Source organism: Watersipora subatra, chromosome 5 (assembly GCF_963576615.1).
Source record: "Watersipora subatra chromosome 5, tzWatSuba1.1, whole genome shotgun sequence".
Classification (NCBI taxonomy): Eukaryota; Metazoa; Bryozoa; class Gymnolaemata; order Cheilostomatida; family Watersiporidae; genus Watersipora; species Watersipora subatra.
In genome coordinates this window covers 23806416-23822994 of record NC_088712.1, presented here as the reverse complement: position 1 = coordinate 23822994, position 16579 = coordinate 23806416, and the positions used below count along the sequence as shown (strand labels likewise).

The window sequence follows — 16579 nt, the reverse complement described above, 5'->3', positions numbered from 1 at the left end:
AAATAATTATTATTAGATAGAACTGATTGTATCTGAACCGATGACTAGCTTTAGTGTGCTCTGCTTTAAGTTATCCTAAGTTGCTTGATCGCGTAATGTAATAGGTGATACTTGCGATGAGTTGCGTGAGAGCATAGATATGTGGTTAATATCTGGATAAACTATTGTTGATCTCAAGATGTTAACAATGTGTGATTCGGAGTGTAGTAAGATATTATAGCAGTTCTCTTTGCTATATTAGTCTTTATTACAACATTCTATGTTAGGAGCTGATACCGACTTATATGCTATTTAAGCAGTAAAAGTGTCAATTATAAACCTTGTTATGATGACATTTCTATCAACATATCTATCTAGCATAGTTCTATAGTAAGGAATACTATAAAACTATGCTAACTAAAGTTATCTTTGGCGGTAAAACTTGGTTTTACCAATACATCACTGCTTCCGCTCTAGGGGTATATAACAGTATTATGTAGGAGAATATGAACAAGGAAGTTGAAATTTTAATTCAGCCTCATGCTAGAGACAGTGAGGAGTTGACATTTTTGAAGACTGCTTTTTTAAGCCATTTACTTTGTTTTGTCATGTGGTGAACCAATCATGAGTCTCTTAGCTACAAAATGACAAGTCATCACTTGGATATTTTTATTTACATGATATAATAATAATGTTGCATGTAACAATCTTATTTTTAAATGTAAACTTTATGACTTCATTTATTTAGGTGCTTTAGAAATGCTTCATCCGATGTATTGTACATAATAAGTGGCACTAAATAATGTTCCTAACAATTAAGCATTAGCTGGTCTACAGCATTCATACCGTTATCATCTTATAATGTATTGGTTACGGTGTAATTCTGTAGGATCAATAGAAATTTTCAAATTTTATTATCATATTTTTTTGTCATTTAATTTTAGCAATGGCTTCTGCTTCTCTTGATATTGAATGTGAATTTTGTGGATTGAGAAATGAAAAAATTGTTGATCCTAAACAACTACCTTGCGGCCACATACACTGTATGCCATGTCTTACATCACACTATGAAAAGAACAAGATTTGCTGGTGCGGGCTTCAAAGCTGCGGGTAGGTCATACTCAAAGGTACTGTGATGCTAACATTGTACATATTCAATACGCTTGTGAACAAGCTATTAAGAATAATTGATTGGGCCCTGCTATTGTTCTAGAAGGCAATTCTTATTAAAGTTGTCTCTCAGATATTTTAATATTAGGCCTAAGTGACAAGTATATTAATTCCATGCGATCACACACCTTTATAATTGACCATTAAGAAACGATGTTTGTACATTAATTGAAATGATTTGTGTACATTTAATTCACTGGAAAGAGTGATCATCATTGGACAGACTACAATTTCCATTGGAAATCTTGTCTCTAGTTGCTTATTAGCTCAACTGTCAAACCATTCACGTCTTTAAAGGTAGACTTGCAACGAAATTTAAGTCTTTAATAATTAACTTTATATAATTGAGAATAGTTCATTATGTAATTATATTATGGTACGTGTAAACCAATGATTTTTAGGAAGGTGTATAAGATGTCACCCGAATCATTGGACGACTATGATGTTGATGATGCAAGGCTCTGTGACACTTGCATCAAGATACGACAACACAAACGCCAAGCCACATCTTACTGCACCGATTGTTCAAGGAAATTCTGTAAAGAGCACCTTGAGGTATGTCAAAAATATATTTGATTTGAATGTTGCTGCTACAATTCATAGCTTCACAGTTCAGCTTGTCATGTGCGTGTTTATTTCACACGGTAGCATAGTTACTGCTGTTTACCTCCGTTATTCATTAAATATAAATATAATAGTCCAGTCGTTCACTTGTCTCAACCATCTGCATTGCCTCTCTCTTTAATTATTTACTTAGCGTATATATATCATTATGGTAATTGAGGGTGGGTACCGGTTCTAGATGCTTATCATTTAGCACTAGAGCTTCAGAGCTCAGGCTAAGCATTTTACACTTAGTTATAACTTTGAATGCATTAGGTGACAATCTGATGCATATTGGATCACCAGAGGTTTATTATCAATATAGTCTTTTCTCATTTGTCATTTTTGTGAATTTGTGAATCTTGTTGTGTGAGATTATCCTGATTTGTGGTCGCTAGGGAGCTGATTTGAAATTCAGTGTATGCCCATGGATTCCATATTACAGGAAGTATAGTATGCAGCCAGTAGCCTTTATGTAGGCAGATCTTGCCTTAAATATATCAAATAGGTAAAATTCAGTTTAAAACTGTTGCTCGCTAATCAGGCCCATGTGAGGGTGAGGCTCATGGAGTCCTGTCTTCCGTTAAGAACAATCATTTTCTATATGATCATCATTCTCTTTAGCAGTTTAGAAATTGTATTATTTATAATGCTACATTATGCTGAGCCTCGTGCTGCAATGGATTGCTGTACAGTATCATGACAGCTTTCAATGATGCAGCAACATTCATGCTGTTATGTACTTTACACCAATCATATTTAACTTGTTTATTACCTCATGGGATTCCCAACTACTTCCCTTCCAGGTGTAGAAAATCTAAAAGCTTGCATCTTATTCTTAGATAGTAATTGTTGATGAGCAAGGCCTGTTTTCAAATATTGATTCTTTTTTATTTCTAGATCAACTACTTCAGCAGATATATCACTGTGATCGTGATTTCCCTTGTTTAAATAACACTGTAGCTATGTTTTGTATGATTTCAGCACCATGATGCATTGCTAGATAATCATAATACAGTCTCTATGACTCAGTATATGTCAGGGGAGAGCCAACATCTGCCAGATATCTGTACAAAACATGAGAATCAACCACTTGTGTTTGGATGTAAAGTCTGTCATACCATCAGTTGTATGAAATGTGTAGCAGATTCATCTAAATGTGAGAAAGGTAAGTTTATTGAGTAAACCCTGTACATACATTAGATAGCAGGATGATATTTACATACTGAAGTAGACTGGATAAACATTGAAACAATTAGTAGTGAAGTTCACAGGCAGTCATATCACAGCTGATGCTAGTTATAAACACTGGCATCTTCCAGCTCGTCAGACTTTTGAGAAGATTATTTAACCCTTTTTTATTGGTGAAGTGGATCTTGCTTTTATTCTGCAATCTCCTTCAGGCAATAAATTTGCTAACTTACCTCCAACTTGTCATAGTCTCTTAATAAATATTCATTTGGAATCTGGAAAATTTCTGTACCAATTGATATATATATTGCTTACAATACATCCCGATGATATTATAGTCTGTGTAATTTGTTGGAGCTTTTAGTTGCTTATTTCATTCTAAATTTAAGGGCATATTACTGTTATATAACCACATTTTACAGTTTTGCATAAAACCCATTGCATTTGTTGCTATGTTTGCTACGGTTAGCAGCAACAACTATCTTTCTATGTACAATATAAGATAAGTTAGGAGTGTTGACCCATTTTACCCTAGTTAGAAAACCACAAAGATGCTATCAAATAAAATGTTATATATCTGCAAGTTCATGCGTTATATAATAATAATAATAATATTAATAATCTGTCAAACACTACAAACATATTAAAAAACAAGCGACATAAGTGAGTCTTACTTCTAATACACTCATAAACCAAATGAGCATTTTTTAAATTATTATTTGCATCGTTTGCTCTGATAGATGCCTTCTGTTTGGTGTTTCCGATGAAATGAACATTTTATTTTGGCTGTCCAATACTTTCCACAATTTTTCTATCAAACATTCAACTTCTATTAGGTTGATTAGTTACTAATTATTTCTATGGTGTATTTGAAATTTTACCGAAAAAGATGGAAAGCTTTCAAGTTGAAAAAGGGTCTTTGATATGGACTGAAGCAATGTAAAAATTAATTGTTATTGATTTAGTTTATTCATTATTAGTACGATTCCAAAGGACACGTTTCTACTGATCACTTGCTATTATTGGTTCATGAATTTCTTTCATACTAACAATCAAGGTAATCTTGTGCAGGCGGACCACATGACTTCCTATTGCTGGAGGATCTGGCAGCCTCCCTGCTGAACACCATAATAACAGAAGATAGTACAACCAAGGATGAAGAATATGAGAAACTCTTCAAGGAAGTGTCTAAAGTACAGGCAGACTTTGATGATGAAACACAAGCCATGCTTCTACTTATTCACAAGACTAGAGATAGTCAGGTTTGTAATTATTATTCGTGTTGAGATACCGGACGGCCTTCTTTCCTTTGTTATACCCAAGTAGTTGCTGTGACACAATGAAATTTGCTGTAATATGAGAAAGAGTCTACGTTTTGAGGTAATATAGAAGGAGGCCCCATCAACTTACCACAGATATTGTTCTTCCTAATGTTATATCCAAGTAGTTACTCTGATATTGAAGCATTAGTTTTAGCAAGAGAAAGAGACTCCAACTCCTGAATGTTGGCATTTATATTTCTATTTCCTTTACCATTTCCTGTTACAGCTAAATGAGGTTAAACTTAAATATGACACCCTAGAGAAACGTTTGCTGGAAAACCGACAACAGTCCCAGACTAAAATTGCTGACTTCATAGAAGACGAGCTGCTCAAGCAGTGGAATAGGCTGAGGACCAAAAAGGAATTGCTAGAAACTGGGACTAAGAGTCATCCCCCGGTAAGATATTGGCTGGGATTGTTCCTCAGGTGTTTGATAATGTTCAGGATTTCGTGTATGTGAGGGTATTATGGGTACATGGGTATACCTGTGTATACTAGTGCTTGTGTAGTACATATTTCTTGGTATACCTCCGTGTAGTGGTGCTTGTCTAGTGTATATTTTTGGTACACTTTGGTGCACTAGTGCTTGTGTAGTGTATATATTTTGTTATACCTTTGTGTACTAGTGAATGTGTAGTGTATATATTTTGGTGTACCAGTGCTGGGGTAGTGTATATATTTTGTTATACCTTTGTGTACTAGTGAATGTGTAGTGTATATATTTTGGTGTACCAGTGCTGGGGTAGTGTATATATTCTGGTATACCTGTGTGTACTAGTGCTTGCGTTGTATATATTTCTTGGTATACCTCTGTGTACTGGTGCTTGTCTAGTGTATATTTTTTGGTGCACTAGTGCTTGTGTAGTGTATATATTTTGTTATACCTTTGTGTACTAGTGAATGTGTAGTGTATATATTTTGGTGTACCAGTGCTGGGGTAGTGTATATATTTTGTTATACCTTTGTGTACTAGTGGATGTGTAGTGTATATATTTTGGTGTACCAATGCTGGTGTAGTGTATATATTCTGTAATACCTGTGTGTACTAGTGCTTGCGTTGTATATATATATATATATATATATAGTTTGCAGCCAAAACTAGCTTTTCGTGTGCAATAGAAATGGAGTTATGAGCATTGATCCATTGCAAGCCGTGTTAAGAGAGCCACACAATGCTATTAAATAACATGCTATAATTCTGCATATTTATAAGTTATACAACAATGATCTATCAAATTATACAAATATATATTCATGAACAAGTAACATAAACGAACCATACTTATATTACATGCAGAAACAAAAATTAACGTTTTTAAAACCCAAAATATTTTCATTGTTTGCTCGGACAGCTGCGTTTTGGTTGCTGATTTCAATGGATGTTGTTCAATCTTGTAGTGGTTCGATACAATCCACAATCTTTTCTGTCTTTAATTCTTCCGCACTGCGGAACCAGTCTGTATTAGCGTCCAAACAATGTTTTGGCAGAGCAAAACTTTCACTTGCTGCATTTAGCATTCATGCTGTGCTAATAGTTGGCTCGCTAAACGTATGACCTTTGGTCCAAAACTTGCGAACCGGTTTTATATGCATATCCTTTAAAGTATTAGGATCGCGTTAAACAAGGAACTACTATTAGCCTGAGATTGTTTGACATTAATTCTATGGCGTTGCTTTCTAAGTTCCATCAACCGTCATAAATTTGAGCCGTTTTTATGTATATAGGCTACTTCGAAGTAGAAATGCCGTGTTAACCAGAGAGCTACTGTTAGTCTGAGACCGATTATTGCTACGGTGTTGCTTTCAAATTTTTTACAACATAAAACAAAAAGCTTTGGATTTGGACAACGAGAGAATTAGGTAACTGTTAATTGATATAAACCATTCATTAATAAAACAATTTTCTGAACACTTTTTTCTACTGATCAAGTGATAATGTGGGCTTGAAAAGATCAAATAATGCCAAGTTGGCGGTCAAATAGAGGTTCAATTGGAGACTGGCGGTCTATTTTTTAACCCTTCTCTCAGGGTGGCAGTCAATTGGCGATGGCGTTCATTTAGAGGTTTTACAGTGTTTTGTTTAGCACTGTGTACCAGTGCTTGTGTAGAGTATATATGTTAGAATACCCATGTGTACTAGTGCTTGTGTAGAGTATATATGTTTGTATACCCGTGTGTACCAGTGGTTGTGTAGAGTATATATGTTAGAATACCCATGTGTACTAGTGCTTGTGTAGAGTATATATGTTAGAATACCCATGTGTACTAGTGCTTGTGTAGAGTATATATGTTTGTATACCACTATGTCTACTAGTGTTTGTATAGTGTATATATGTTAGAATACCCATGTGTACTAGTGCTTGTGTAGAGTATATATGTTAGAATACCTATGTGTGCCAGTGCTTGCGTAGAGTATACATGTATATGTTAGAATACCACTGTGTACCAGTGCTTGTGTAGAGTATATATGTTAGAATACCCATGTGTACTAGTGATTGTGTAGAGTATATATGTTAGAATACCCACGTGTACTAGTGCTTGTGTAGAGTATATATGTTAGATTACCCATGTGTACTAGTGCTTGTGTAGAGTATATATGTTTGTATACCCGTGTGTACCAGTGCTTGTGTAGAGTATATATGTTAGATTACCCATGTGTACTAGTGTTTGTGTAGAGTATATATGTTAGAATACCCACGTGTACTAGTGCTTGTGTAGAGTATATGTGACAGCGCGTATCATTTTCAATACAAACGCGGCATTTCATATAGCGCACAATAGGCTCTCAAAGTGAAACTGGTCCATGCAGCTTAGACTTTTGGAATTTGAGGTCATGACTTTTCTAGGGCGAATCATATGTCAGGAATCAGTTTCTGAGGCGTATGATTAGCTAAGATGCTTTATTAGACTGTTTTGCAGACTTTGAAGTGGTTGCTAAGGATAACAAAAATAGCGATATTTCATTTCCGGTTATTCAGTCTATGTATCGCGTTTTAAAATGTCTTACTGATTTATCGTTGATGGTGACTTTTGGAAAGAATTTGAGGAGGTCGATGTGAATTATTTAGATTTACAGGGTAGAGAAGGAAGTATTAGTGATTTTCGAAACAGTAAGATCGATTTAGATCTTGAGAATGATGGATTAGATGGAAATTTTCCGCCAAGTTTTACTGATAACGGTCGTAGTTTAGAGATCCTGTCGTCACGACAATATCTAACAGAAGGTTCGAAGCTTGGTACCAACACTCCTTTGACTGGACCTCATGTTGCTCACTATGGCTTTGATTATGCACAGCAGGTAGGTCAAAAACATTTTTTTAAACATTGCTTGTTGCAAAACGCAAATCTTATTTCATGTTTTCGTCAATAACGCACACGCAGCCCAAAATATAACATTAATTAGTCGACTATTACAAGGTATAAAGCAATGAACGTAGTGTTTTAAGTTGAAACATTGCTGAGTTTTAACAATTAGCAATTGCAAATGCTAATTAAGAATTATAAAAACGATCAAATTTATAAGCAAAAATATACATTTAAAAAATAAAATATAAATAGTAAATGTACTTGCATGTCTATAGAAAAACAACAAATTTTCGTTCTGTTTAATTCTTAGGTCCACTACCCTGCCAACCCACAGCAACCTGGGCCACTCTATTTCAAAACCACTCGGATGTGTGCGCTATTTGGAGTGGTCTGTGACACCTTCCCTGCACAAGTGAATTATCTGATTGATGAGACTGCTTGTTCGACAAAAGGAGCCAACAGCGTCATATCTTATATTCATCAGTATCTAGAAACCTATTGCCTTGATGAAGAGAAAGCTTTGTTCCACGCTGACAACTGTTGGTATGCAAGCAACAACCAATGTTTTGAAGTTTCATGTTTGTATTGAAAATGTATTGATACAATTATGTATATCAAACCCTTTTTAATGGCCAGAATAAAAACAACGCAGTAATACAGTACTTGGCTTGGCGCGTTGCAAGCGGGCTGTACAAGGAGATTGAACTGAATTTTCTCGTCGCAGGTTACACGAAGTTCAGCTGCGATTACTGCTTTGGCTTGCTAAAAAGGAAATACAGAACTAACAGAGTTCCTCTCTTTCTGATATAGGTGAGGTATGTTTCTCATTTTGTCAATTAGTGAAATGAGAATTTTCAAATCTTGCTTGCGCTATTTTTACAGAAACTATCTAAAGGTTCTTGGTTACTTAATCTGAGTTTTATTTAATTAGGTAGTAAATGGCTTGGCTTGGCTCGCCTAAACAGTGCCCAGCTTGTCATGGATGATCATGGCAATGTGCTTGTTCCAATAAAGGACTGAAGTGGATTTTTTCATGCAAAAAGCAAAATGATCAGCCAAATTAAGAGCTACCACCAGTTTATCTTATTGGCGGAAAGATTAGGCCTACTTTGTTTTGTGTTCTTTGCCATCCTGAATTTTGGCTTTGAAAGTACAACATAGAGAAATTCAATAATGTTGTACAATAAATGTAATACTAATAGACAGTGTGTGCAGTAATCGTTGTTTTGCTGCAGGCAGTGTTCAAGTAAAAAAGCATGCCAATAGCGTGGAGAGTGAAGATATACAGCTTATGTCTGCAGAGTCAGCCAGGTCAGGGTGGCCTGAAATCATTCCGCCTCCTTGTCTGACTGTTGAACGTCAGCAATATCTTTTCAAAGAAATCAGAGAGTTATGTGATGAGAGTAAAAGAGATATCGTGTGCCCAGCGCCTATTCAACAGCCATCACAGCTCAATACGTCAGCTCAATACATCACAGCTCAACCGCCGCAGAAAGTAAAAAGACTACTAAAAAGTCTACTAAGGCTAGCTCTATCGCCCCGATACGGAAACGTAAACGTCAATCATAGACAGTAGCAGCAGGGCTACTAGTTTATTTTTTTATTGATATTATATTATTATATTATATTCATGTTATTTTGATAATATTTTAATCAATCTTAACTTGCTTTAACTTGAATCTAATTTAGCTACTAAACAAGTAACATTGATCTCAAATTGTCTCCTCGGGCTCAGAAGCCTGGATCGTCTACCCTAAAGACGCTAACTCATTCATCTCAGTAAAAGTTTTGTGAGTGCATTGGATTATTATTCTAACACTAATACATTTGCATCAATTTTATGATCAAAATAATCAATTCAATGTGCAACACAATTTGGTAGTAACTCCTTTACTGTGCATCAATGTGCTCCTTTTCAATGACACAACATGTGACTTTGACCTCACTGTTTTATGTATTCGAGCTGAAGTGACATCATCGGGACCCATTTCATATCGTTCGCCATGTTCTCTTCCCTATAGATCTCAACATTCATGAAAATATAATGTCTGTAGCGTGCGGTTGCTATGACATTCCAAAACGTCAACAAATACTACGGTTTAAAATTCAATCCATCAACTTTAAAGACGAATTTCTCAATTTGTGGTGTCGACCATATTGACCAACACCTTCTAAGATAAAAACCTGTATCTCAGGTTAAGTTGCTTCGATTTCAATTCCGAAAACAGTTTTGAAAAGCTGAGAAACTGCTCTATTACATTGGGCTAAAAAACAATTTTGTGATCTGACCTCATTTGTATTGAAAATGACACGACCTGTCACATATATGTTAGATTACCCATGTGTACTAGTGTTTGTGTAGAGTATATATGTTTGTATACCCATGTGTACTAGTGCTTGTGTAGAGTATATATGTTTGTATACCACTGTGTATACTAGTGTTTGTGTGGTGTTTATATGTTAGTTAAACTGTTTAGCAAAAGAGAGACTACATAAAACAGGATATTATTGGGGGAAACTTGTATTTACCTTTTTGTTTTGTTTCTCAGTAACTTAAAGCTTATAATGTGGTTATTTCAAAGGTTTGAAATACTTAGTCCTTCCAGTGTTGGAATAACATTAGTAGTTTATTCGTAGTTTGGTATCAGACTGATTGAGTACAGAATGTGATTTCATTTATATAGCAGTTTTTTAGCTTTCTAGCTAGAAAAAACATCAAGTATCAAAAAGACTGATAAAAATAAAGCCTTTGCTTTTCAATAATAAAATAATTGATTTTTTGCTTTCAAGTATCTCAACATTTTTGATAATTCAGTCCACGCACTAAGGAAGTAGTAAATACCTATTTAGTTGGTAAAATCTACAATAAAATGTAACATTACTATGAACACTACTGTATGATTTTATATAGTTGCTAACAGAAGTTGGAGAGACTTGACAACAATGTGTTCGGTACACAAAACTTTTGTCACACTACGTAACAGAGACTGAATTTAACTTGTATAAATTGAGTTTTTTAAATACACACTTGAAACTATGTTTCAATATTTTACTATGATAAGTCTAATTTTGTCATCTTAACTTTTTATTAGCTCTTTCCTGTTTGGCACTTTTTGCCACACGTTTTCTATAACTTTTAACCCATATTTTAAGTACCTCAAACTGGTTCGGAGAGAAAGACTGGGTGATGCTGTTCTCAAACACAGTCTCTCATGTACAGCCATACTTTGACTTACAATATTAATGCTGTTATTGAGCTTGTATGTTGATTTATTCGCGGGTTGGTGCAATTTATTTATATATATATATAACAATTAAATATGTATTGATTGGTTTCCGTACTCTGAAAGACACAAACAAAAACACTTGAAATAAAATATTGTAACAGAAAGAAACATGTTGGTTATTGTCCTAACCTACAACATGCTCTCAAAAAGCAACAAATAAAAAGTAATGCAAGGAATTGTAATTAATTAAAATGTAAAATTAAATACATACAATAGCAGCTAACGCTAGCATTTGCCAGGAACGGAGGGAAATGTTATTCCTCGCTACAACAGTTGACTTTAATTATTTTGGATTCTTATCCAGATACATGGAAGCAAACTTTTAGTTTGAACATAGCGTAGTTAAAATTTCGTCGGCGTTCATAATTTTAAGTTTCTTGCAGCTTAGCAGTCAGACTATTCGACTAGAAACCTATCCAAGGCCGATTGCCTTTGTCACCCTTTCAACATCTTGTGATTATGACGAACGCAGGTGTCGTCACAAAGGGCTAATGCGCGACCACTAGCCAACTTGTCCGAATGTCTAGTTTTATAGTCTTCCTAGATGGCACCGGCCTTTTCACATGGCATCGTCTCAGTTACAATGTCGATGGCCAATTGCTTGTCTTATATTCAAAGCCTGAGCAGCGTATCCATCAGCTATCATGAAAATCGCTGCCGATCGTGAATATCGCTACAATGTTTATAAACTATGGTTACTCATTTTGCAAACTAAATGCCTTCTGTTTAATATTTGTGAATGTATTTCCGTTATACTGCTGAGCTAGCTCAATCATACATTCTGCATGTTTTTCAATAGTTTCCCATTTGTTATTAATTGTTATCATTCGCTTTCATTTGCCTTATCCTTGCTTCTACTTGCTTTCGGTCTGCTCACAGTACCTTTAATTCACATAGTTTTGTTCTGAAAAATGCAGTTGAAACATACTGGGTGATGTTGTTCTCGTGAAACACCTTTGACATACTTGACCATCGACTCATGTACTCGTATCTCAAACAAAGCCCATATGTTAGTGCTGAAACTTGCCTTAAAGGTGGAATGTATCTCAAGTTTCTCAAATTTTGGGCACTCGTCAGTTGAAGTATTACTGCGCTTGGTCATATACCCTACAGGATGAATTTATTCGCGGAGTTATATTTCGCGAAAATTGTCTTTTCATGCATATTCGCGGATGAATTTATTCGCAGCTGAAAACTGCCGCTCTCTAGGAAAAGTTAACCCTATTGCGGCTAGGAATAGTTATTACTACGCATGCGCATACCGCGTGTTCCGGTTTATATTTAGCTTACAACTGCGAGGCGATCATGCTATTCTATGGTAAACAATTTTTGCTGCGTCCAGAGGTTTTCACTAATATTCATCGCTTTGGAGGCCTTTGATAAACCAACAACTTGTGGTAAGTAGTGAGTTTTTTACATTTGCTAAATTGGTTAAATTTTACTTTGGTTCTTCGGTAAAACGCAATACTAATTTTTTTCCATCTCTACCGCTTCATTATTTGTTTTAGTGTGAGAGAGATTTTTCATCATACACCGAAGAACCATGATTGCAAGGGTGGTAGATGTCATTCTTAGAAGATCACCAATCATTCAGGGAGGTCTGGAAATTGAGGTTGAAGTGACCGCAGCTACTTACGAGAAGAATACATGTATATCTGTTTTTAAAAAAGGAACGAAAACGCCTTTCCGAGCACAAATCTTTGGCCAATTGGCAGAACTTTGCAATAGTAAGCCACGAGGAGAGTTCTGATGATAACTTCCTTATCAGCCATGTAGTAGCGAGATGATCGCATTCAACACATACCCAAGACAGTGACAGCGACAGAGCTGCTATTACCAAAATAACTAGTCAGAAAGCACCATTACACGCTAGTATTCACATATCAATAGTACCAGTTTAATTTTATTGCTAGACAACCGCCATATGGACTAAACTGTTTATATTTACTCCATTCATCGTTTGTAAACTTTTATTTGCATTTGAAATATTTTATTTGTACACTCAAGTTTGTAATGAATTATAATACATCTATACATGAAATAAAATGTATAATTTAATCATGTTTGCTACAGCGATATCAAAGAGTTGTTGTCGATGAAGGGGTCTACGTTGACTGGTTGCCTCTCTGCCAATATTCCTGCCTTGATGAATATTATTAATACTTGTCTCTAGTTTTCGTAATTGGAGAAGGTTGTTTCATTCTCAATCTGCAATAAACACAAAAAAGAAAAAATATTAACGAGTGTTGAGCAAGTACAAAAACAATAGCTGAAGTATTTGATGAAAGCGATCAGTTTTTAAACAAATAATTAACTAATGCAGCTGATTATGGAAAAATGTATCTGCACTGCAAATCAAATACATTCCATAATGTCCAGATCAGTATCATGATCGTCCTTGACTTCGGTATTAGATATTGATGGAGTTGATTCTAATGTAAAAATATTAGGAGAGTTTTTTTTTGCTATGCTGAAGCCATGCCGAATAACTTGTAAAAACCTTGAATAATTTTGTAAATTTTGACGCAATGGCAAAAAAGCTCGAAGCCTGGCGATGATTTTAAAGAAGTTTTGGAACTCGGCTACGTTTAGTACTTCTGCCTCGCGGCTATTTTCGCGATGACGCCATTCTGCATATCTTGTGACAACCTCGAACAATTTTGGCCAATTTTGTAAAAACATGTGATGCATTGCCAATGGTGTTAGCTCAAAGCTCAAGCAATGATTTGAAAAATGTTTTGGAACTCAATTACGTTTAGTATATTTACATTAAAAACTAGGCTAGCGACTAGTTTTCCATTTGATGCAGTAGTTATTCTCTCTTGTGATTAAAAATAGAACTAATTATTCACTGAATTTAATAATTCGCGGGATTGACTGTTCGCCAAATCGCGAATTTGTATGACCAACGAATATTTTCATCCTGTAGGGTAGTGACTTTAGAAAAATGGGTTGTATGTGGAAGATTACTCGTGTCTACATGAAGAAACTTGTTCGAAATGCTGTTCGCATCTCTATTATATCATATGTTGAGGCACTCCTATCTAGAGACATGACTGTGCAATCAAATTACCCTTAGTTATTAACACAACACTCAACATTTAATATTCTTCCTTCATGAGTTTTTCTATAAATATCACTCTATGTTTAGGCTGCAATTGTGCGAGGATTCAAGGAGTTGAAGGCAGAGTTGGACAGAATTGCTAAAGAAGATTTACCAAAACTCAAACTCACAGATCAGCTACAGTTAAAGCAGACGGGTATGAATAACTATAAATGGATATGTTTTCTACCCTCATAAAGGGTTGGATACACTGCATGTTTCCTAATAAGGTTGACACCACTTTAGTTAACAGATGACACGTGGAGTCAACATTTTAGGGTTTGCTGGAAGCTAAATGATTGTAAAGCTAGATATTTGATCGAAGGTAGTTTTATTTCAGGAGGTTGTAATTTCCTATTGCTAGTACCACCTTGCTACCTTTATAGAAGATATTTCTCTTATCACCACAAAGACTTTTGGTGAATAGTAGCCAAATAACTTGCCATTTCATTCAATCGAATATCAAAGCAATACAAGCAATTATTTGCCTTTTTTTCCCTTAAAGATGAACTTACATGAATGTTTAATAAGTTTTATCAGAAAGTATCAGTATTTGTCTATAATTTGCCACTAGAACTAATTGAATGTGTATGTTGGGGGTCCACCGTACAGTAGTACAAGTACAGTATGTACAAGTAGCTCAGGTATTATTTACTAATATTGATTCCTCATAAAGTATTGAAAAACAGTGTCAACAAGTTATATTATTCAGTGTAGGCAGTGCTGAAGGTGATGTTTTTGTAGCATGGCTACTAGTACATTGATGGGATAACATGGGGCTATACAGGCGTCATTTTATCTCAGTCTTTTTGGTTAAACTCTCTGGGTAATCCAGAGATTAGCTGTTATCAAGTGACATTCAGTGATGGTATCATGTGAAGACTAGCTACTCATATGCCATCAAAATGAATTGCTTACATTGTTAATGCATTTGCAATGTGTTGGTGATACCTTGTGGATGTGTCGTTTCTAAACGGACATCTTGGTTAAAATCAGTAGAGGAAGAACTGGCGTGTCTGTATTTGGTTGAAATAGTAAATTTTACCATCTCCACTCTACCTTATTAATTTCCAATACGTGCTGGTTGCATTCATGATTGTCTTTCGATCGATGAAGGCAAAAGGGTTTCCTTGACACAAACAGCTTTTCATATACGTACAAACATATTTCTTTGAGTAAATATATACAGAAGCCATTAATATAAATTGGAATCTATTAAAAGTCATTCAGAGTAATATATTTGGTAGATCCTTGTGTAAAAGCCCGTACACACTATCACTCAAATCAATGTTTAGCTGTGTGATGGACTACAACAATTAGCTGTTTGTATGTCATCACCAACGATAAGGTGTACACACTTTGAGCGATGAGCTGTAGGTGAGGGCTAACCAACAGCCAATTAGAAATTACTAAATTGCATCAGTGATATTGCAAGTCCTTTTGTTATCTTTAATTATCTGATTACGCAATTCATCATGAGCGTAGTTCTTCACCATGCTTACAATTATTAATTGACACAAATCTTCATAACTGTTGAGATTGGATCTGATGCCGATCAAGATGCTAATAGTTGCTGTCATCGGTGTCAAAGTTCAACATGTTGAAAGTCCATCGCATCGGCGCCATCAACAATTGGATACGCCGCTCATCGCAGAATGACATCATAGCAGTCCATCATTGCAGTCTATCGCATCGCTAATCGTCGATTTGAGCGATAGATAATGTGTTCAGGCTATAAATCCTTGAAGTAAATCTTATTTTGGTGCTGTAAATCCTAGTGAAAATGCTGCCACCATGTATAAGCCTCATTCCGAACTCTGGAGGTTATTTTTGAGTTGCAGGATTACAGCATATATAAGCCACACCCATCATTTTCACAAAAATAATTTTAGTATAACCCAGCCACAATAGTCATTTGACAAATGTACTCTGTGTATCCCTCATTACACTCTTGCTTTGGCTGACTAGAAGACAATCAGTCAATGAGTGTTCTCACCTTTGAGTGGAATGTGGTACCGTGCAGTAAATTACAGTACAGTAAACAAGTACCTAATCAGCAAGCACATTTTGTAGCACATGCCATTGAGAAGGCAAAATATGACGCCTTGCTTTAGTTTAAAGTTTTTAATTTTTTTAAAACCGTGTTAATTTTTATCCCACTAATGGCGAATTACCATTTTTTTCTGTGTGATGAAATTTACTGTGGGTCGCTCGACTTTTTTTACTAGTATTTTACCAAATACCTTTGTATTATGAGTACATTTGAATATACTTAATAAAAGTTTAAAAACTCTGGATGGGTGGAAAAATTTTCCCATAGTTACTGACACACATTGAAAAACAGCCAGGGTTCAAAGGGTTAAAGTTGCGAGTGTAGCATTGGATACTACTAACTGAAATGCTGCTGCAGTTTATCCATTAATAAAAAGTAACCTGACAAGTGGAATCAAGGAGTGCGTAAAGCCTGATTTCCATATAAGTCGCAGAGCATCGACGACAGCATCACAGGCTATTAGCGATGAAATGGTTCACACTGTATCACAGTATGTCTGTGTTAATCCCACACTACATGGTGATTATTTGCTGTAACATTATTCACACTTTCTCTAGAACTTCAG

At 35.4% G+C, this 16579-nt stretch overlaps 1 protein-coding gene across 1 annotated transcript; it reads left to right on the top strand.

The window, feature by feature from the left end:
• The first annotated feature begins 925 nt into the window (after positions 1-925).
• Positions 926-5699, top strand: LOC137397211 (transcription intermediary factor 1-beta-like). Its single transcript, XM_068083498.1, has 6 exons — positions 926-1089; positions 1551-1704; positions 2737-2920; positions 4015-4205; positions 4492-4662; positions 5664-5699. The coding sequence occupies exons 1-6, from the start codon at positions 926-928 to the stop codon at positions 5697-5699; spliced, it is 900 nt and encodes a 299-aa protein (XP_067939599.1).
• Positions 5700-16579: the final 10880 nt, after the last annotated feature.

Excerpts from the sequence above, each read along its gene's own strand:
- LOC137397211 (XM_068083498.1), top strand. The coding sequence starts at position 926 with ATGGCTTCTGCTTCTCTTGATATTGAATGTGAATTTTGTGGATTGAGA. Across the intron at positions 1,090-1,550 it reads TGCGGGCTTCAAAGCTGCGG|GAAGGTGTATAAGATGTCAC; the intron begins GTAGGTCATACT and ends AATGATTTTTAG. Across the intron at positions 4,663-5,663 it reads GGACTAAGAGTCATCCCCCG|TGGTTCGATACAATCCACAA; the intron begins GTAAGATATTGG and ends TCAATCTTGTAG.